Source organism: Mobula hypostoma, chromosome 9, assembly GCF_963921235.1.
Source record: "Mobula hypostoma chromosome 9, sMobHyp1.1, whole genome shotgun sequence".
Lineage (NCBI taxonomy): Eukaryota > Metazoa > Chordata > Chondrichthyes > Myliobatiformes > Myliobatidae > Mobula > Mobula hypostoma.
Window position 1 is genome coordinate 41327425 of NC_086105.1, and position 23790 is coordinate 41351214.

Genomic DNA, 23790 nt, shown 5'->3' on the forward strand with positions numbered 1-23790 from the left:
TTGTAGTTCTTTCAAGACTGGATATGGACAACCATCCACTTACAGATATGCAGTGGAGAACTCTGGACAGATGACAAAGTGAGAATTCATTATTGTTATCGTACAAATGGAAGCAGGCCTGCAGCTGTAAATGAAATGGACAAGAGCCAGTTTCTGCTTTAAGGGAGAAGCAAAAGATAGGTCCTTGAGGAGCTTTCATCATGCAGGGTTTGGAAGAGCTCAAGATATTCTGGATAACATTCACTTGCTAAGTATGGAATTAAGCAAGGGCTTACTCAGTGCAAACTGGATTTCACAGATGCAGCAAAGGAGGACGATGGTGTGATTATGTATATCAAATGTGAAGCTGAAGAGGAATAATGCAATATTACAATCACAGAGATTTGAAAAGAGTGTTTTTGGCAGAAACCGACCCTGATTAGAGATCTTAATCTGGAAGCCATGAAAAAAGATGGACGTTAGACAACAGATTTTGGAACTTTGGAGCAATTACACAGGATGACTGTTAGCTGAAAATGGAATGGTTAAAGTTGATTTTCTGTGAAGTGGATAATTTTGCCAGTTTTAAAATGAGAAGCCATTTACAAAATCTACAATCATGGGATATTGGAGGAAGGTTGGATGGAATATGGTCCAAGAGCAGATACTGGCTTAGGCATAAAATAAGCTTGAGGAAGAGCAAATTGTTGCAAACAATGGGAACAATTTGAGAGGGGCATGCAGATTTAAAGCTATGGAAATCCAGAGCCTTGGAGAATTTTTCATTTGATGGAAAAGGAGGCGGAAAGGTAGTTGAACAGGTGGTTTCTAATTTAGTATGGAAAAAGTCTTTCACTGATTGTGGAAGGGACTGCAACAGTACTCAATTACTTAACATCCCTCATTCAAAAGTCTTTTCAAACTCTGACTAATTTTTCAAACTCTTCCTAAATTCCTCCTCTATTGTTATTTCATGCTGATCCTTTTCATCTTTTTCAATGGCATGCTTTGCAACCATAAAAAAATTCAGATAGAACTTTTTAAAATAAATACATTTTAAATTGAACACTCATGGCTTCATCTGGAAAGAATATGTGGTGAGATTCTGGATCAGTGATGAAAACTGGGAACCAAGTGATCTTTTGTAAAAATCTGTTATTCCAAATTAGCATTTTCAATGTAATAGATCTTCTCACTTTCCTTATAATCACGTCCCTCACTTGTAGTCTATTGTTATCCTATACATATTAATCATTGCTCTTATTTTATCCTCTTCCTGTTAGCATTTAGTGCAGATTACTTTAACCTCAAGATAATGGATATGAACACTAACTTGACCAATGATCATCTGACTCAGTATGCAATCCAGCTGAGTTTACAAGAAGCCAGTAATCAGTCAACTCAGTATTATGAAAGGTAACTCTTTTGCAGAATGGAATCTAAATTTGTAACAAAAAGATTTATTCTCATATTCAATGTATTAATTTTGAAAAGAGCCAGCATTAATTAGTGGTAAAGGGAAACCTTTTAGATTAGGGGAAGTCCACAGCGCTGTTCCACAAGGTTTAGAGCGGGTCTTGTGATGTTCATAATTTACATGGGATTAAATAACTCTGTATGGAAATCTGCAGATGAATTTGAAGACTGCAGAATGTAGCCAATGTATAAAGGTAAACTTTAGATCAAACACTAGGCTAAATGTCTGAGCATTATCAGCACCTTAGACATAAGAATTTGTCTGAGATAAAATTCCAGAGAAATGTAGACTTAGAGGTAAATAAATTATTTCTAAAGGTAGAGTATTAATCTCAGTGAAGACAGATGAATGTATACAGGACCATGGACAGCCTGCACCTGGAGTACCACTCACATTCCAGTCTCTAAAGTGTAACAAGGACATGGGTGTACAGGTGGGGGATGCAGAAAACATAATTACAGAAATGAACTATAGGTATAGTGAAAGGTTGAATAAGTTGTGTAGAAAAAATTCCCAGAGAAGATATTAATGTTATTATTAAAATTATGAATGAGTTGGACAGGAGGGAATGTTTGCACTTGTGAAAATTCATCCAAGGTTATTATTAATCTTGAATACTAATTTATTACTAATAAATTCAATAGAGAATTTATTTTCTCAGTGAATATTTAGAATGTGGCACTCACTGCCACTGCAAATGGTTGAGGCAGATAACTTTAATGGTTTATTTCAGAAGCTAGATCAGCACAAGAGAAAGAATACTGAAAAGATGAAAGAAATACAGTGAATGGATTGAGAGAGATATGGAGGGTAAACACCAGGGAGAATAGATGGGCCAAGTGGCCCATTTCTGCACTGTTGGAATGGAATAATTTCAAGTGATCCAGAATAAAACTTTTGTCCATGTTGTGATTCTTTTTATAGCATTTTACCACCCAGCCAAGAAAACAGACAGATCGTGAAAGCAATCAGGCAAGGTATGCAGACTGGCTTTCATGTGATGTGGTTTATGATGCTGCAGCTCGCAATGAATAGTCATTTTGTTTCTTTTTATTCTAGGAGATATTCTTGAGCTACAGCGACTGATTAAACATAAGTTTGCCTTGGATGAAGCAGACGAGAAGGGGTGGTTTCCATTGCATGAAGCTGCTGTTCAGCCCATTCAACAAGTGCTTGAGATTATATTAGATGGTGAGTAGATAATTAGGCTGTAGTGCAGTAAAATATTACCTCTGACTTGGTATTCACAAAACTGTAAAACTTCTCATTTCAGAACAAAGGCATATTCAGATAACATCTTTAATATGACAAAGATATTTCACAGGAAGAAAATTTGGTTCAAAACAGAGGGGTAAATTATGAAGTTTAGGAAGGAGGTCCTTGAGGTTCCATTGGTAGCTAAAAACACAAACAGCAGAGGTGAAGTAATTGAGACTGGGAACGATCAAAAGGTCGGAAATGGATGAGGGCATTATCATAGGTTGTTTAGTGTGGGAGAGATGTCTGATTCTGAAGATAAGAAGGGATGAAGCTTTAGAGAGATTTGACAGAATTTACAATTGAGGCATTAAGCTTGACAAGGAACCGGCATACGTCAGCAAACAGATGGGAGTTTGAATGTCTTAAAGCAGTGAGCATGATTCATGAGCAGATGTCACTCTAATCCTTTATTTGATTCTCCATTATTTCTTTGTGAACCTCAACTACAAGTAATAACAAGGTATCATAGTTCAGAAACCATTTTAGTCGAATTCAATCCTGGCTTCAATAGATGTTGACCTATTTGCATTTCAAACAAGGAATTATGGATAGCAGTATGGAATGAACTCTCACTTCAGGTTTTCCAGGAGAAGTTGAGCTTCATCAGCTGCCCTAATTCAGATAAAGCCACTCAGCACAAAATCACCGACTATATTTATGACTTCCCGGCTCAGTGAAGCTTAGGGATAATATTTCATCCCTGGAGCTCAATTATATTTTAATTGAAGTGCACCATTTCCCAAAGTGATTAGGGTAAAATTATTTTCCAACAGTGAATTGGATATTTTGGTAACCATTATGTCATCATATACTGTGCTTATAACGAACAGCATGGTGTCTTTTCAGCTGGTGTAGCAGTTACTGTCAAACCATTGTACCTATGCTTGTTCTGCAAATAATCTTTTATAAAAGAGTAGTTCCCAATTTCAAACTAAGTATTCTATTTACAATGTAATTGTGGAGGTGAGTGGAAGTAAAAGGGAGTTTAGTATATAAACGGGTCCTTCTGTGTTCCACATTGTTAATTTTAGCATCATATAAAACAATCTGGCAACAAAAGACTGAAGATGGGGAAACTCCACTTACTTTGGCTGCTGCAGCTGGCATACTGGGGAATGTGCAGGCTCTTTTGGAGAAGCGGATTTGTCCCAATATTACTAACAACAAAGGAGAAACACCCCTATTGATTGGTGAGTAGATTTTTTTGAATATGATTCTCCTCCACCCCATCCCTTTCTTTCCTAACCTTTTTTTTACTGGATAGAAACATAGAAACATAGAAAATAGGTGCAGGAGTAGGCCATTCGGCCCTTCGAGCCTGCACCGCCATTTATTATGATCATGGCTGATCATCCAACTCAGAACCCCGCCCCAGCCTTCCCTCCATACCCCCTGACCCCTGTAGCCACAAGGGCCATATCTAACTCCCTCTTAAATATAGCCAATGAACTGGCCTCAACTGTTTCCTGTGGCAGAGAATTCCACAGATTCACCACTCTCTGTGTGAAGAAGTTTTTCCTAATCTCGGTCCTAAAAGGCTTCCCCTCTATTCTCAAACTGTGGCCCCTCGTTCTGGACTTCCCCAACATCGGGAACAATCTTCCTGCATCTAGCCTGTCCAATCCCTTTAGGATCTTATACGTTTCAATCAGATCCCCCCTCAATCTTCTGAATTCCAATGAGTACAAGCCCAGTTCATCCAGTCTTTCTTCATATGAAAGTCCTGCCATCCCAGGAATCAATCTGGTGAACCTTCTTTGTACTCCCTCTATGGCAAGGATGTCTTTCCTCAGATTAGGAGACCAAAACTGCACACAATACTCCAGGTGTTGTCTCACCAAGGCCTTGTACAACTGCAGTGGTACCTCCCTGCTCCTGTACTCGAATCCTCTCGCTATAAATGCCAGCATACCATTCATCTTTTTCACCGCCTGCTGTACCTGCATGCCCACTTTCAATGACTGGTGTATAAGGACACCCAGGTCTCGTTGCACCTCCCCTTTTCCTAATCAACCACCATTCAGATAATAATCTGTTTTCCTATTTTTGCCACCAAAGTGGATAACTTCACATTTATCCACATTAAATTGCATCTGCCATGAATTTGCCCACTCACCCAACCTATCCAAGTCACCCTGCATCCTCTTAGCATCCTCCTCACAGCTGACACTGCCACCCAGCTTCGTGTCATCCGCAAACTTGGAGATGCTGCATTTAATTCCCTCATCCAAGTCATTAATATATATTTTAAACAACTGGGGTCCCAGCACTGAGCCTTGCGGTACCCCACTAGTCACCGCCTGCCATTCTGAAAAGGTCCCGTTTATTCCCACTCTTTGCTTCCTGTCTGCTAACCAATTCTCCACCCACACCAATACCTTACCCCCAATACTGTGTGCTTTTAGTTTGCACACTAATCTCCTGTGTGGGACCTTGTCAAAAGCCTTTTGAAAATCCAAATATACCACATCCACTGGTTCTCCCCTATCCACTCTACTAGTCACATCCTCAAAAGATTCTATGAGATTCGTCAGACATGATTTTCTTTTCACAAATCCATGCTGACTTTGTCCGATCATTTCACCGCTTTCCAAATGTGCTGTTATCACATCCTTGATAACTGACTCCAGCAGTTTCCCCACCACTGACGTTAGGCTAACCGGTCTATAATTCCCCGGTTTCTCTCTCCCTCCTTTTTTAAAAAGTGGAGTTACATTAGCCACCCTCCAATCCTCAGGAACTAGTCCAGAATCTAACGAGTTTTGAAAAATTATCACTAATGCATCCACTATTTCTTGGGCTACTTCCTTAAGCACTCTAGGATGCAGACCATCTGGCCCTGGGGATTTATCTGCCTTCAATCCCTTCAATTTACCTAACACCACTTCCCTACTAACATGTATTTCGCTCAGTTCCTCCATCTCACTGGACCCTCTGTCCCCTACTATTTCTGGAAGATTATTTATGTCCTCCTTAGTGAAGACAGAACCAAAGTAATTATTCAATTGGTCTGCCATGTCCTTGCTCCCCATAATCAATTCACCTGTTTCTGTCTGCAGGGGACCTACATTTGTCTTTACCAGTCTTTTCCTTTTTACATATCTATAAAAGCTTTTACAGTCCGTTTTTATGTTCCCTGCCAGTTTTCTCTCATAATCTTTTTTCCCCATCCTAATTAAGCCCTTTGTCCTCCTCTGCTGAACTCTGAATTTCTCCCAGTCCTCAGGTGAGCCACTTTCTCTGGCTAATTTGTATGCTTCTTCTTTGGAATTGATACTATCCCTAATTTCTCTTGTCAGCCACGGGTGCACTACCTTCCTTGATTTACTCTTTTGCCAAACTGGGATGAACAATTGTTGTAGTTCATCCACGCAACCTTTAAATGCTTGCCGTTGCATATCCACCGTCAATCCTTTAAGTGTCATTTGCCAGTCTATCTTAGCTAATTCACGTCTCATACCTTCAAAGTTACCCCTCTTTAAGTTCAGAACCTTTGTTTCTGAATTAACTATGTCACTCTCCATCTTAATGAAGAATTCCACCATATTATGGTCACTCTTACCCAAGGGGCCTCTCACGACAAGATTGCTAATTAACCCTTCCTCATTGCTCAAAACCCAGTCCAGAATAGCCTGCTCTCTAGTTTGTTCCTCGACATGTTGGTTCAAAAAACCATCCCGCATACATTCCAAGAAATCCTCTTCCTCAGCACCTTTACCAATTTGGTTCACCCAATCTACATGTAGATTGAAGTCACCCATTATAACTGCTATATGGATCAAATGCTAGAAGAGTGGAGCTGTCATTATCAAATCTGATCATGTTCACATACAACATAAACTTGTGCATCCTTCTAGCAGGGATCCCTAGCTGGCTTTGTTTCTCCATTAACTCTTCTTTAAAAGATCTATGCCTAGAAATCTAGTAGTATTTTGATACTGACATCTCCAGATTCTGCAGACCTGCAATATTCAGAAAAAAAAATCAAAGCACAATTTAGGAAGGTATTCTGGCATAGTGTGTAAATTTCTTTGCACACCACTAAAGAATAATATGAGAATTTTCACTTTAACAGTGATCAACAACTAGCTGGTCACTGGATTAAAAAAGAACCAGATATGATGATTTATTTTTAGAGGCCTCATTTTCAATAAACCCATCAGAATCTCAATAACATTTGCAAATTGGGGAAGCAAAATGTCAGTTGTTTTACTAGAAGAACTAAAACAGAGCAACTTGTGCTTTACTTTGGTTTAGAGATGTACAGCATGGGAATAGGACATTCAGCCTGCCTCATCCCACTGTCCAACGGGAACCCAGCAATACTAATCTCATTTTCCAGCACTTAGCCTATGATTCAAGTGCTCAACTATAGATTTCTTAAATGCTGTTAGAAGCCCAACTTCAAACACCCTTTAGTCCAAGTACTCACCAGTCTGGGTGGAAAATGTTCCCATATTATCCCCTGTGAATTTCTAAATCTATGTCCTCTTGTCCCTTCTAATTTTCATGTTTCTATATTTCAATAATTTGTGTGATTTCAAAGCAAAATGAGATGGGACTGTTCTTTTTTGAGTTCGCACTCTTATTCTTGATTGACCATGTCAGCGTAGCACTGGTGTGGAGCTAAAATCATGTCAGGCTGATGCTAAATATGCACTTAATTCATTCCTAATATTTGAAATAAATTCTGGTGTCAACTTGCTATATTTGAAAGTGTTATTGCAATCAGGACACCTTTCATCTGAAGACATGCAATAACCATCCAACAAAAGAATTAAGAAATAAAATAGTTATGGATTTATCTTGAGAAACAAAGCAACACATTTCAATGTGATTCTGTAACCTCCCCACCCCTCTCTCCACCCTAATAGATATACTGCACATTGTAAAATAATACCATTAGCAATTGCTGTGCTTATAATTTGTTCCATCAGCTGTGCTACAAGGTCTCATGGGATTTAGTTGCAGCTGGTAGTCTTTGAATAAAGACCCTTTTCTAAAGATGCACACTGTTGAGTCATTGCACCTGTCCACAACAGAAAGTTATGCAGAAAAGAGAATGACAACAGTGAAATATAATTGCCGAACAATAACAGTCGTGGGAAGTCCAAGGTTAATATTCTGTACTGACACAATTTTAGATCTGTCTGTATCCTGGGAAAGCCTGTAGTCAAATTGTGGCTACAGGAAAACGTTGCAATGCAAATTTCCAAATTTTGCATTTGCTACTGATCCTGGTTAAAATTTGCCTTGGATATTTTTCCATTTTCATATTGCTTTTAAAAGTCAAGATAATCAGATAGCATCAGTGATGCAATCCTCAGTGCACACCATTTCTAGCATTGCTGTGTATAGAAGCTTTTGGAGTACAGTGGATTCTGGTTAATTAGGACACATTGGGACCAGTACATTTTGGCCCAATTAAGCAGCTGTCCCAATTAGCCAAAGTTTCATGGAAATAGTTAAGAAGATATTTAAAAAAGACAAAACGTTGTTTAACTGATTAACAAATTATGTAACAAATTATGTATTTAAATGAAGCACAGAACAAATTAAAATATTATCAATACTAATACAGTACTATAAAACTGTATATTAGCTTCTAATAGGTGTCAACGGAGGAATTTATCGCTGCTATGTTCTGATTGACTGTAAATGAACAAAATCAGTGCAGACACCTAGTGTACTTAATGGACTGCCTTCATACAATGCTTTAAACAATTGCATCCTCCAAATTTTCATTTTCATTGTAACACTCAAGGTGATTGTTGATACCTTCAAATTCTTTATAATTCTTAACTTGTTGAAGTAATCAAATCATTTCATTCTCACTTCTGGCCATTTCTGGCATCTCCAAGCCTCGACGCTTGAAACCATAGTGATCAAAATAGTTCTGAATGCTCTTAATGCTTATTTCTTGACAACTATCAGTGAGAAAAATTACTGCTGTTTAAACACAAACACATGTAACTCACACTATTTAAAAACTATTTGCTCTAAGCATGCTGTAATGTATAATAGCCACATAAGTGTGTGCGACTGACGCTAATTAGAAACTGTTCGGCAGCAGTCTCCTGTCCCACTTAAGCAGCATAGTGTCCCAAATAAATGAAGGAGATCCCGGCTATTTTCTCAGTTAGTTTTTTGTTACTTAAGAGTTGTCCCAAATAAGTGGCTGCCCCGAATAACTGATGATCCAATTAACCAGGATTCACTGTATTTCAGATTGAATGTTCTTTCATATGGCTGGTCATTTCAGCATGTCATTTGCAGGTAAAGTTCTCATGATACCATGGAGAATAGTGGAAAACTATTTGAGGACAATCATTAAGTTCATTGGAAGACCAAAGTAACATAAATTACTATCAATGCAAAGCTTAGTTCTTATCCAGAACAAAGTTTGATTGTATAAGAAACTGCATCGTTCTGCAATTTGCCATTCCCTGTCCCGTGAAAACTCCCCTTCTTTCTAATGCACTGATCCTTGATATAGGAAAATATATAGCCTGTATTACAGGGGCTAACTGGTAATTATATTTGGCCTTTGTACCTGGACACCACATAACAGAACAAGAATCATCAAACAGCATCATTATCTTTTATCCCTGGAGTGTTAAAAGACAATGAATTATTTATCATGGCTTGTTTGAGGTCTTGTGCTTTCTACTGAAAATATGGCCTACGGTTTAAAATTATCATTAATAATTTTGTAATCATTAAATTGGAACCAAGTTTTCAGAGAATGCAAGACACTGGAAACCCCCATTCTTTCAGAATGAATCTCCAACTAACAGAATAAGCACTTGAGTGAAAAAAAATCATTCATCTTATTCAACTACTCTAGCCCATGCTTAGCTTCTTCAAGCTATGCTCTCTCATTTGTTCACAGCAGTTCCTAAAACCCGATATTCACAATGGAGACATAGTGGTTGACCGGTGAGGGTGAATTTGTAAACTAGCCATTAGAGGGCGCCTAGTACTGAATATTTGTATGCATCTTTCCACTGTTTGATTATGCGTAGCACAGTCCCACTAAACAGGAGCTGTCAGTACTTCATCATATAAGGAGCCCAGTTCTCCATTTTATCTTGTAAATTACAGGCTGACCAGCCTTATAATTTTTTTCCCCATGTCTAAAGTTTTTAAGTGACTTAGCAACCCAATTTCACAACTACCACAAATCTGCCTTTCCCGATTAGGTAACAATCAACAGCCTAATTCTGGAGACTGTAAACTTTGCATACCTAGGATAACAAATACAAAAGGTAGTGTCACACTGGCATCAGGAATGCTGGCAGAAATTTGAAGTGTGGATATTTGGTTGTATTTAGACTTAAACTAGAAGCTCCAGAAATATGTATGATTATTCCATTTAACATGTTGAACTCCTTATTAAAGATGACCAAGGCACAGTTAAGTGCTGTTGTCACTAAACGTCAGTTGAGGTTATTTCTGACCAGCATTAGCTGGTCCCTTTAAAATTAGTGAGCTCATGAAGCATGTGCTTTGCAAGCATATATGTAGGTTTATTTAAAAGAGTCAGCACATATGTAAAAGAAAGCAATCTTGCTGAGCTTGTTTGAGCATGACACATTCTTGGTCATTACCATTCAGGTGTGGTGCTGTTCTTTCCATTATCATCTCTCCCCTTCATAAAGTTTTGTATTACTTTGAGCAATCATAGAGACGTGCAGCATGGAGGCAGCCATTCAGCCCAATCTGTTCGTGCAGCCCTCTTCTTGATTCGGTTTTATTTTGCATTTCAAAAAATCGTGTGTTTTTTTTTAATCTTTCTATTTCTTGCCCTTGTGACCCTCTCCTGCAAGCTGTGAGACAGAATGCCTATAAAATGGTATCGGTGTTGCTCCAGCATGGGGCGCTTATTAACCGGCCTTGTGTCAGGCGATGGACAGCGATGCACGAAGCAGCAAAGCAAGGAGAAGACGATATGGTAGCATTGTTGCTAAGGAACGATGGGAATATTAATCAGAAAGATGGGTACGGAGTAACTCCTGTTGCCACGGCTGCTGCCTTTGGACACTGCAGTGTTCTGGAGTATCTCATTCATAAAGGTAACATTAAAAAAAAATCTTCCCCAGTCCAAGGCTAAAGATGAGTGAGGGAAATGGGGCTAGAAATGGGCCAAATGCCTCCTTAAATGTTGTTCTATCCTCCAAAATCCAGATCTCCTGGTTCAACTCTGCTTTCCTGTCTCATCCCCATATCTCTTGGAGGCTGACTCCAGGTTATGTACAGGTTCTGTTTTTACGGACATTCATAAGTTGATTTTGTCCATAAGTCAGAAAATAACGATCACTGGATACAACCACCATTACACCAGAGTGTTGTAATGAATTGTACTGATGAGAGCCAATTAACATCAACATAAATGTAACCAACACACATCAAAGTAGCTGGTGAACGCAGCAGGCCAGACAGCATCTCTAGGAAGAGGTACAGTCGACGTTTCAGGCCGAGACCCTTCGTCAGGACTAACTGAAGGAAGAGTTAGTAAGATTTGAAAGTTGGAGGGGGAGGAGGAGATCCAAAATAATAGGAAAAGACAGGAGGGGGAGGGATGGAGTCAAGAGCTGGACAGATGATTGGCAAAGGGGATATGAGAGGATCATGGGACAGGAGGTCCGGGGAGAAAGACAAGGGTGGGGGGGAAACCCAGAGGATGGGCAAGGGGTATAGTCAGAGGGACAGACGGAGAAAAAGGAGAATGAGAGAAAGAAAGAATGTGTGTATAAAAATAAATAACGGATGGGGTACGAGGGGGAGGTGGGGCAGTAGCGGAAGTTAGAGAAGTCGATGTTCATGCCATCAGGTTGGAGGCTACCCAGACAGAATATAAGGTGTTGTTCCTCCAACCTGAGTGTGGCTTCATCTTTACAGTAGAGGAGGCCGTGGATAGACGTGTCAGAATGGGAATGGGATGTGGAATTAAAATGTGTGGCCACTGGGAGATCCTGCTTTCTCTGGCGGACAGAGCGTAGGTGTTCAGCAAAGCAGTCTCCCAGTCTGCGTCGGGTCTCACCAATATATAGAAGGCCACATCGGGAGCACCGGACACAGTATATCACCCCAGCCGACTCACAGGTGAAGTGTCGCCTCACCTGGAAGGACTCTCTGGGGCCCTGAATGGTGGTAAGGGAGGAAGTGTAAGGACATGTGTAGCACTTGTTCCACTTACAAGGATAAGTGCCAGGAGGGAGATCAGTGGGGAGGGATGGGGGGGACGAGTGAACAAGGGAGTCGCATAGGGAGCGATCCCTGCGGAAAGTGGGAGGGGGAGGGGAGGGAAAGATGTGCTTAGTGGTGGGATCCCGTTGGAGGTGGTGGAAGTTACGGAGAATAATATGTTGGACCCGGTGGCTGGTGGGGTGGTAGGTGAGGACCTGGAGAACCCTATTCCTAGTGGGGTGGCGGGAGGATGGAGTGAGAGCAGATGTGCGTGAAATGGGGGAGATGTGTTTGAGAGCAGAGTTGATGGTGGCGGAAGGGAAACCCCTTTCTTTAAAAAAGGAGGACATCTCCCTCGTCCTGGAATGAAAAGCCTCATCCTGAGAGCAGATGCGGCGGAGACGGAGGAATTGTGAGAAGGGGATGGCATTTTTGCAAGAGACAGGGTGAGAAGAGGAATAGTCCAGATAGCTGTGAGAGTCAGTAGTCTTATAGTAGACATCAGTAAATAAGCTGTCTCCAGAGATAGAGACAGAAAGATCTAGAAAGGGGAGGGAGGTGTCGGAAATGGACCAGGTAAACTTGAGGGCAGGGTGAAAGTTGGAGGCAAAGTTAATAAAGTCAACGAGCTCAGCATGCGTGCAGGAAGCAGCGCCAATGCAGTCATCGATGTAGCGAAGGAAAAGTGGGGGACAGATACCAGAATAGGCACGGAACATAGATTGTTCCACAAAGCCAACAAAAAGGCAGGCATAGCTAGGACCCATACGGATGCCCATAGCTACACCTTTAGTTTGGAGGAAGTGGGAGGAACCAAAGGAGAAATTATTAAGAGTAAGGACTAATTCCGCTAAACGGAGCAGATTGGTGGTAGAGGGGAACTGATTAGGTCTGGAATCCAAAAAGAAGCAGAGAGCTTTGAGACCTTCCTGATGGGGGATGGAAGTATATAGGGACTGGACATCCATGGTGAAAATAAAGCGGTGGGGGCCAGGGAACTTAAAATCATCGAAAAGTTTAAGAGCGTGAGATGTGTCACGAACATAGGTAGGAAGGGATTGAACAAGGAGGGATAAAACCGTGTTGAGGTATGCAGAAACGAGTTCGGTGGGGCAGGAGCAAGCTGAGACAATAGGTTTGCCAGGACAGGCAGGTTTGTGGATCTTGGGTCGGAGGTAGAAATGGGAAGTGCGAGGTGTGGGAACTGTAAAGTTGGTAACAGTGGATGGGAGATCCCCTCAGCGGATAAAGTCGGTGATGGTGTGGGAGACAATGGCCTGGTGCTCCTTAGTGGGGTCACGATCGAGGGGTAAATAAGAGGAGGTATCTGTGAGTTGCCGCTGTGCCTCAGCAAGGTAGAGGTCAGTACACCAGACTACAACAGCACCCCCCTTATCAGCGGGTTTAATAATAAGGTTAGGATTAGTGCGGAGGGAGTGGAGAGCAGAGCGTTCCAAAGGAGTGAGGTTGGAATGGGAACAAGGTACGGTGAAGTCGAGACGGTTGATGTCCCGTCGGCAGTTAGCGATAAAGAGATCCAGAGCAGGCAGAAGACCAGAGCGGGGTGTCCATGAAGAAGAGGAGGGTTAAAGACGGGAGAAGGGGCCAGAGGTGGGGGTGGAAGTGTCCTTGCTGAAGAAGTAGGCTCGGAGACGGAGACAGCGGAAGAACAGTTCCGCATCATGGCGAACACGGAACTCAGTGAGTTGTGGGCGAAGGGGGACAAAGGTGAGGCCCTTACTGAGGACAGAGCGTTCTGCCTCAGACAGTTGAAGGTCGGAGGGGATGGTAAAGACCCGGCACAGATGAGAGCTGCGATCAGAGGGGGGAGGGGGGAGGCTGGGGGTGTCAGTGGAGAGGGGAGGGTTGGTGTGAGAGGAAAATGGAGCCTCTGAGTATCCAGGAGCTGACGATGGGATCTGAGGGAGACGGGATTGCAGAGTATTGGTGGGAGAAGGGGAGACAGGAGTCACAATAGCAGCACATAAAGACCCAGCCTGGAGTTCAAACATAAATGTATTGTCTTCTGCTTAGTTACAATGTACAGAATTAGGATATCACACGCTCAGTTGCTGGTTTTGATGGGCTTGAAGTAGCAGTGCGTGTTATGTTCCTTAATAGAGTATCAATGCACAAGTATCAATATAAGTGATTGCTTGTCAATTTACAAAGCAGCTCACTTAAGTGGCCTCCTTCAGTGAAACTGGCACTGAACAATGGTTAGGGTATTGTCATTTGAATTTAATAATATTTATGGACCCCTCTCATATGTATCGAGTGTCTATAAGACATGCATTTGTAACCCAGGGAAGGCTAGTAATTATTTCACATTCCAAATATCTATCAGTATCAGCCTTGAAGATATGACTGAACATCAACAGCCTTCACGGGGATGATTTCCAAATCTTTGTTCCAAAGAGCTGACCCCATATCCTGAGATGCTGACCTCAGATCGAGACTCTCCAACTAAAGGAAACCACTTTGCCAAAATTTCTAAGAATTTTATAGATTTTTTTCTCAGAACTTGTTATTCTCATAGCCTCCAGATAGCAAGGGTACAATCTACTCATTTTCTCCTGGTAGAAGAAACCAGTTCAATTCAAGCATTTCTCAGCGAGTGAGTGTGTAGGATACATGCCGTTTATCCAGACCATTGATCCTAGTGTGCAATGCTTTGCCCACAGGAGGTGATATTCATGCCCAAGCAGATGACGGTGCTTCAGTGCTCCTTGAAGCAGCTGAAGGAGGGAACCCAGACTGTATCACAGTGCTGCTTGAATATGGAGCCAGTCCCAACATACCAGACAATGCAGGTCACCTTCCAATTCACAGAGCAGCACAAGAGGGACATTACTTGTGAGTGGTGAAACAGTGCATTTACCCAGGTCGTTTTTCCTATTGGAGGTCATCTACTAACTGGTTTTGTTGCATGCAAGTTGAACATTTTCTTGATAGTGTAATGAGAACACCACGAGACACTACCGGTTTGGGTGATGGTTCACCTATCTTTGCCATGTACCTTTAAAAGTGCTTTTAGTTGAAGTCTTCCCAAAACCTGTCACCAGCTTGCATTTGTGAGAGTGAATCGTTAAGCAGAAGGCAGCTCTGCAGGTTATAATCCTCTGACAGTGGGTGCTGTCAGGTGACATCAGGCAAGGACCTCAGAGAGTAGGACATGCACAGATCAACATGCACATCTATCACTGATCCTGGTGTAAACATAATCATTTATATCATTCACCAATTTATGTCCACATTACATAGCATATGTACAGATTGTATTACAGATCGTTGATTACCTGCAGCAGGCATATCAAAGTACCAACTCCAGTTCCAAAATATCGTCCAAATTCACTGGAAGGTCAAGGAAACAAACATCAGCATCCTCTGCCAGGTTGACACACGCAACATGCTGGGGAAGCCCTGCAGATCAGGCAGCATCTACTGTATGGAAATGAATAAACAGTCTACATTTCAGGCCAAGACCCTTCATCAGGACTGGAAAAGAAGGAGGAAGAATACAGAATAAGAAGGTGGGGGGTGGAGAAGGAGTACAAACTGGAAGGTGATGGGTGAAACCAGCTGAGGGGGGAGGTCAGTGGGTGGGGGAGGAGGGATGAAGTGAAAAGCTGGGAGGTGAAGGGGGAGCAGGTAAAGGGCTGAACAAGAGGAATCTGATAGGAGAGGACATTGGGCCATGGGAGAAAGGAAACAAGGAAAAACACGAAGGAGGTGATAGGAGAGGAGAGCCAGAATGTGGAATGGAAAAGGGGGGGGGGGGGGGAAATTGCTGAAATTGATTTTCATGCTGTCAGGTTAGAGGCTATCCAGATAGAAGATGAGGTGTTGCTCCTTCAATCTGAGAGTGGTCTCTTCATGGCAGTAGAGGAGGCCATTGACTGGTGTGTTAGAATGGGAATGGAGAGTGGAATTAAAATGGTTGGTACCAGGAAATCCTGTTGCAAAAATGTCAACATACCCAGGACCATGGCCCCGGTTATACTCAGTCAGCTGGAACGGTGAGATACCAATAGATTGCAGTTGCTAGAAATCTGAAATCATAGAGAATGCTGGTAATGCTTAGCAGATCAGGCAGCATATACACAGATAGAAATGTTACAGATTAATGACAACCTTTCATCAGAGTTGACCAGTTCTGATACAAACAGGAGAGTCTGGTTATCTGATTTTGTTTTGAGTTCCAAGAGTGGTAACAACAGAAGATCATGCTGGGTGTTGTTCAGTCAAAAATGTCAGAACGAAAGTGGGCTGCTGTATTCAATTGACAGCAAGAGGAAGCTCCGGATTACCCAGGGCTGCTGAATGGGGATGTTCTGCAAAATGATCAATCTATGTTTAGATTTCTACAGTGTTGAGGAGACCAAGGGCAGATCACTAGACTGGAGAGGGTACAGCTGATTCACTGCTTCATCTGGAAGGAATTCTTGTTTTAGACGTTATCTACATATTGCAAAGAGAGGAAAATAGGCTATCAACCTCATCCCTTTCATGAAACTCAGTAACCAGGCAGAATCAGATTCAGATTCAGATTCAGATTTATTTGCATTGAAACATACAGTGAAACATGTCATTTTCATTAAAAACCAAAGCACCCAAGGATGTGCTGAAAATCCGGTTCCAACATAGCTTGTCCACAATGTTCAGTGGCGCAACGCAAGCAGCAACAATAACAACAAAATAAAACAACTGCAACAAAACAAGCCCCTTTCCTGAACTCCCACATACCAACTCACACATAGGCTTCCAACCTGAGGTCAGACCACTACCAGGCCTTCAGTCCCTGGCTCTGGACTCTCAGACTGCAAACATCTGATCCAGGGGCTTCAACCTGATTAGATTTGAGTATCCCTTTTTATGGATGTTGTATCTCTTTTGATAAAGGTTTTATTTATTGATTACCTTCTTCACTAACAGTGGCATTAGAGTGATGATGGAATGTGTGAGACGCATGTTACTAGTGAACAGCAAATTAGTTTTAAATGATCGATGACTGTGCCTTTTATATATCATAGTATGAGAATTCTATTCTTAAAGGAATGGTGGTTATCATAAATCCTTCCTGCGAATCCTAACTTCAAAGACATCTATAAATGTGTATTTAACACCATATTATTTGCAGGGCCTTGAAGCTTCTTATTCCAGTCACCCGGAAGTCAGCAATTAAGAGAAGTGGGATAAGTCCAATCCATTTGGCTGCTGACAGTGGCAGTACCCAATGTCTGGAATTACTGCTGGAAAGTGGATTTGATGTTAATGCAGTTATAAATGAAGAGATAGCTGCAACCTATGATGATAAGCGGAGGACAGCCCTGTTTATTGCTGTATCTAATAACGATATTGCCTGCTCTGAACTCCTGCTGAAAGAGGGTGCACTACAAAACCAAGATCCACTCTCCTGCCTCCTTGTCGCAGTGAGAGAAGGGAATCACGAACTTGTACATTTACTTCTACATCATGGCGCCAATGTCAACTGCTACTTTACCCTCATTAACGATACTCTCTTTCCTACTGCCATGCAGTATGCTGTAAAAGATGAAATGATGCTGAGACTCCTGCTCAATAATGGCTACAATGTATCAATGTGCTTTGACTGCATACACACAGAAGGCCTTGGACGGTTTCGTCTCCATCCTATGATTGAATCAAACTCCTATATGACCTCAGTAAGTGACCTGTTTCTGTCTACAGCTTGTGCATTGAATTGACTCTGAAGTATAACAATCATTGGTTGTCAAAGTAATTCAGTAATTCCTTTCATAGAAACATAGAAAATAGGTGCAGGAGTAGGCCATTCGGCCCTTCGAGCCTGCACCGCCATTCAGTATGATCATGGCTGATCATCCAACTCAGAACCCTGTACCTGCCTTCTCTCCATACCCCCTGATCCCTTTAGCCACAAGGGCCATATCTAACTCCCTCTTAAATATAGCCAATTAACTGGCCTCAACTGTTTCCTGTGGCAGAGAATTCCACAGATTCACCACTCTCTGTGTGAAGAAGTTTTTCCTAATCTCGGTCCTAAAAGGCTTCCCCTTTATCCTCAAACTGTGACCCCTCATTCTGGACTTCCCCAACATCGGGAACAATCTTCCTACATCTAGCCTGTCCAATCCCTTTAGGATTTTATACGTTTCAATAAGATCCCCCCTCAATCTTCTAAATTCCAACGAGTATAAGCCTAGTTGATCCAGTCTTTCATCATATGAAAGTCCTGCCATCCCAGGAATCAATCTGGTGAACCTTCTTTGTACTTCCTCTATGGCAAGGATGTCTTTCCTCAGATTAGGGGACCAAAACTGCACACAATACTCCAGGTATTGTGTTTCCGTTTATATTTAACTGCTTTGTGGTTTCAATTGGCAAGGGCAACAATCTGCCCATCCCTGAAAAGAAACTGAGTGGCCTCCTAGGCCGCTGCAAAGACATCATATTATTGTGGGTGATGTATGGGGCCAACCTGACAATGTTGGTCAATTTTCATCCGAAAGGACATTAATGACCAGAATATTACAAATGGTAACTTTTGGGTCATTATTTCCAAAACCATCTCTTTAATTAAATTTAAATCTCCCAGCTATAGTGGTGGGATTTTGAATGTCTAGATCATTCATTCAGTCCTTTTATCTACTGGCCCACTGATGCAACCACTATGCAAATAATTCCCAGTGGCCAAACATTTTAGTTCCGATTCCCATTACCGTTCTGACGTGTCAGTCCATGGCCTCCTGTTTTGCCAAGATGAGGCCACCCTTTGGGTGGAGGAGCAACACCTTACATTCAGTCTGGGTACCCTCCAACCTGATAACATGAGTGTCAATTTCTCCCTCCAGTAACCAAACTACCCCCCCCCCACCCTCTATTTCCCACTCTGACCTTTTACTTCTGCTCACCTGCCTATTACTTCCCACTGGGTCCACTCCTAGTCTACTCTTCTATCCTATCAAATTCTTTCTTCTCCAGCCCTTGACCTTTCCCACCCATTTGGCTTCACGTATCACCTTCAAACTAGCCTCCTCCCCCACCCGGCTCCTTTTAATTCTGGTGGTTTCCCTCTTCCTTCTTAGTCCTGAAGAAGGGTCTTGGCACAAAACATTGGCTGTTTATTCATTTCTATAGCTTCTGCCTGACCTGCTGGGACCCTCCAGCATTTTGTGTGTGTTGCTTTGGATTTCCAGCATCTGCAGACTTTCTTGTGTTAATAATAGCTCAAATTTATACTGGTGACTTAAGTGGACACATTTCATTCACGCCCTTCCTTTTCAACTTAACAGAAAAAGTGAATTCAGAGGTCTGGCAGAAAGCAAAGAGTGGGAATACAAGGTGCCTCTTTTGGTTAGCTGATGGGGTCAGTGTAGTGGCTGCTTCTTCTCATATGTTAATAATCTGGATGATAGAACTATTAACTGGGGCACGAGATTTGTGGAGGGACAGGTAGTGATGAGAAAACAGGGAATCTGCAGAAAGACGGACAGATTAGGGGAATGGGCAGAGAAAATATCAGTTGGAATATTGTGTAGGGAAGTGTATGATCATGCACTTTGGTAGAAAGAATAAAGGCATGGGGTGCAGATTCAGAAATTGGAAGTGCAAAGGAAGTTGGGAGTCCTAAAGGTTTTCTTAAAGTGCAGGATTCCCTAAAGGTTAACTTGCAAGTTGATTTGGTATTAAGGAAGGCAAGTGTAACGTTAGCATTCATTTTGAGAGGACCAGAATATAAAAGCAAGGATGTAATGTTGATGTTTTATAAGGCATTGGTCAGACTATATTTGGAGTATTGCGAGCAGTTTTGGGCCCCATAACTAAGAACAGAGATGAGGAGAAATTTATTTAGCCAGAGGATGGTGAGTCATTGCCACACACAGCTGTGGAGGCCAAGTCATTGAGTAGACTTAAAGTGGAGGTTGAGGTTGATAAGTTCGTGATTGGTAAGCGTGTTAAATGTTATGGGGAGAAGGCAGGAGAATGGGGTTGAGGGGGGAAATAAATCAGCTATAATCAAATGGCAAAGCAGACTGGGTGTGCTGAATGGCCTCATTTTTCTCCAGTCTTGTAGAATTGCAGTGATGATAAACTTCACCAGCAAAACCCTGATATAGAACACAAAGCTGTTCTAAAAAGATAAGGAATAATAAAGAAATGAAGAAAAAAGGAACAGTGATTATCACTCAGCCATCAGGCTCTTGAACCAGAGGGGATAGCTTCACTCAACTTCATCTCCCACAACTCACTTTCAAGGACTCTTTATCTCATGATCTCAGTACTTATTGTGGGCTTTCATTGATTCTGTTATGGTTACTATTCTATTATGGATTTATTGAGTATACCCTCAAGGAAATGAATGTCAGGGTGACATATATGTACTTTGATAATAAATTTAATTTGAACTTTGGACTTTGAAATATTGAAAGTTCAGTTGATGTAAACTTCCTTAATTTATATAAAATGATCATAATCAAATGTGCCCCATGCTCAGCTCTGGACATGTCTCATTCTAATTAGCCTTGTATCAATTTCCACTTGATTTGTATTGTTTTGCTATATGAATCCTATGCTTTTGGAAATGATACTGGACCCTTATCAGAAACACTTGGCCTTTGTGTTTGACTGCAACAACTTCCAGCATTTGAGTTCAGTGATTCCCACACTTGATCCACATCATGAGGAATGTGCACATGCATGCTCACAGGATAAGTCACATGAGTTACCGAGTTGGTAAGGCTTTTAGTACAGGTGCTATAAAGCCTACGAGAGATATGCAGCACAGGAAAATAATAATCTCAATTAAAGACTTGACGTCAAAGCTGCCAAAAGGGAGCAGCATGCTCCACCTATCACTCCTTCCTAACACTAGTTGAACAGAAGAAAGGACACAGACACAAACCCATCTGGTGATTGATTTCTGCTGGTTACTGCTACAATTCTACAAGGGTTTGATGCCTTTAAGAATTATTTTGCATAGCTAAGGTCTAACAAATGAAAAAAATGACTTCTTCCTCCCTCTCTTCTTGCTGTTCTGCAGCTGACCGGCTGAATTTCAGTTTTTGTCTCTTAGGAAAGAGAAAGGATTAAGGGTAGGATTTTATTTCAGATACTGGGTCATGCTGGGATTGGGATGAGTGGGGGTAGGGTGTGGGAAGGTGTAATGACAAAATAATAAGAGGTGCATACTAGCAGCATCTTACCATTTGTAAAATCATAAGAAATTTTGGGATGCGCAGCTAATTGCATATGAGAAGGTGATTTGGTATGAGGATACTCTCATTTAAAATTACAACCCTATCACTGACTGCAGACCAAATAATGGCCATTCAAGTTAAAGTGATCACTGTATCTTTGTTATATTATGGCAGTGTAGTGCCAGTCATCTTGTTGATTATCTACTGCTGCCTATAATAACTTGCCATCGTTTCTCCAAAAGAGAAGAAAGTGTGTCAATGAATGTTACCCAAGTGTTTTGGTTGTGTGCCAGAATATTTGGGGTTGTGTGTGGATGATATGCGAAATGGACGGCTCCTGGCAGCATCTGCAGCTACAAGACCCTACTCTTACTTTGCACCACCTCCACTAACAACACAGTGTGGAAAAACCCCGAGCGTCCTTTCTCCATTGGGCTGTCATCTTTGCAAAGTCCACAGGTCAGAATAATTTTCAGAATTGCTCGCAGCATCTGCTGCAGCTATGACACACCCCTTATGCAAGAGGTTTAAGCCAGTTTAAGCAGAGCAGCTTTGGCATTAACTGGTGCTAGCCCCTTTTACAGAATCAAGCCTCCCACTGAAGTGGCAAGATGATCAGTGTGGGTAACAATGGCTCCACACAACTATTATATAAATGGGCAGGTATTGCTGCCTCCACAACTTGTACATTGTGATCCTCCACAACTATTTACAGGGGCTTTTTGATTTAACACCTCTAGCCTTTGTCCTCAGCATATTTTGGCCCCTCACTGACAATTCTATTCCTTGTTCACTCTCTCAGTTTGAACCACATTGGGCACTACAGTAGCATAGTGGTTAGTGTAATGATTTCATAGTGCCAGAAATCAGGTTTCAATTCTTACCACTGCCTGTAAGGAGCTTGTACATTCTCCCTGTGACCACATGAGTTTCCTCCGAGTGCTTCAGTTTCCTCCCACATTCCAAAGACGTACGAGTTAGTAGGTCAGTAAGTTGTGGGCATGTTTTGGAAGCACGATGACACCTATTGCCCCCAGCACATCCTCAGACTGTGTTGGTTGTTGATGCATGTGACATACTTCACTATAAATTTCGATGTATATGTGGTAGATTAAGCTAATCTTTATCTTTACAACAGTGGTGCTCCAAGCTAAACTACATAGTTTCTCCAGTGCACGACCATATTAGGGAAAGAGTCGCCATCTCAGTGTCAGCTATTCTGCTTCCAATTCTCCACCCATGCTTCTGATAACTCTGATTCCAGGCTGGCCTCCCACTTTGCACACCAGCCAAACCTGAGCTCATCTAATATCACACCCATGTTCTACCTTGCATAAGGTTTCAATAGATCATTTATGATTGCTCAGAGTTCCTTGACATCTCAGTTGTGAGATTGTAACCCTTATGTTCATAATGTTCTATGCCTTCACCCCTTTCCTAATTACCACCCCCCTGCCCTACAACCTTACAAGAACCTTCTGTTAACTACCATTGCACTCAGTCTTTTCTGAAATTGCACCTCTCTCATTCTTCATGTTTAATGGATTCCTTAAAACGTTTTACCAGGCTTTGATACACTTTTCCTAACATGTCCATCGTTAGCTCAGTGATCAGTTTTTGTCTGACTAAGTTTGAAAACACCATTGACATTAACTGTACTTTGATTTTATTTGTAGTTCTGCGAGTTCATTACTGTTCCATGGATGAGCCATTTGGTCGGCAGGGTTGTGCGTGTACTGATAGATTACGTGGATTACATTTCGTTCTGTAGGAAATTAATGCCTGTACTTGAGAAGCAGAAGGAATGGCCTGAGATCTGCCACATAATGGGTAATTCCATTATTTTCATTCCTTGCTCAGTAAGCAAACTATGAAGATTTAGAAAGAACAGTGATGGGGGGTGGTGGGCAGACGGGGGGAATAGTTTGCTGAAGTGTGACATAGATACAGACGATTGTGAAAGAGAGCAGCATGTTTAAAATGAATGAAGTATTTTTTCCAGAAACAGTTCTTTATGAAATGGCCCCACCTGAAATAGTTTCTGATACTGATTGGATATTAGTCTTGTCCAGTATTTTCTCCACTAGTTTAGCCTTTTGTGTATTTGTGACTTTTTTTTAAAGACTATTTCTCACGTTTGTGGTTATGAGTAATTTTAAAACTCAGGTGGTTTTGTATAATTTTACTGTGAGAATAATAGTTCCTTGAGCAAAAAATGAGCTGCTGCAGATCTCAGCTCTGTGGTATCTCCTGTATCCATAATAGTTCCTTGATTCTGTTCTATATCACTTAAATATTAAATGTATAATTCATTCAGTACATGCTTAACAATAACAAACACAGGAAGTTTATTTTTCCTCAGAGTTATCACTCAACTATAATATAAATATATTCAGCTCACTGTTTCCAAGCTATACAGTATTTGAGTCCTGAAGAAGGGTCTTAGCCCAAAACATCAACTGTTTATTAACTTCCATGGATGCTGCCTCACCTGCTGGGTTCCTCCAGCATTTTGGGTGCACTAATCTGATTCTCTTTTTGAAGATCCATTGTTAGATAAAAGTAAACAGCAAAGTAGGGTCTTAAACTTAATAGGGCAGATTTATCATTGTGGTAGTCGAGTTTCCAAACAAATCATGAAAGCATTTCAATAGGCACTTGTGTTTTTTGGGGCTTGTACCCCCCTCA

At 41.5% G+C, this 23790-nt stretch overlaps 1 protein-coding gene across 3 annotated transcripts in view; it reads left to right on the forward strand.

Moving 5' to 3' along the window:
* The window catches only part of LOC134351671 (ankyrin repeat and SOCS box protein 15-like), a 33153-nt gene that overhangs the window by 3657 nt on the left and 5706 nt on the right, over nt 1-23790 (forward strand). For 2 of the 3 annotated variants that reach the window (XM_063058150.1, XM_063058151.1), the window contains 8 exons: nt 1263-1395; nt 2381-2433; nt 2516-2647; nt 3748-3906; nt 10546-10791; nt 14590-14761; nt 17046-17589; nt 22779-22932. In XM_063058150.1, the coding sequence (XP_062914220.1) occupies nt 1263-1395; nt 2381-2433; nt 2516-2647; nt 3748-3906; nt 10546-10791; nt 14590-14761; nt 17046-17589; nt 22779-22932 (1593 nt within the window). The remainder of the gene's footprint in view (nt 1-1262; nt 1396-2380; nt 2434-2515; nt 2648-3747; nt 3907-10545; nt 10792-14589; nt 14762-17045; nt 17590-22778; nt 22933-23790) is intronic. The other variant, XM_063058152.1, reaches the window with a different exon arrangement.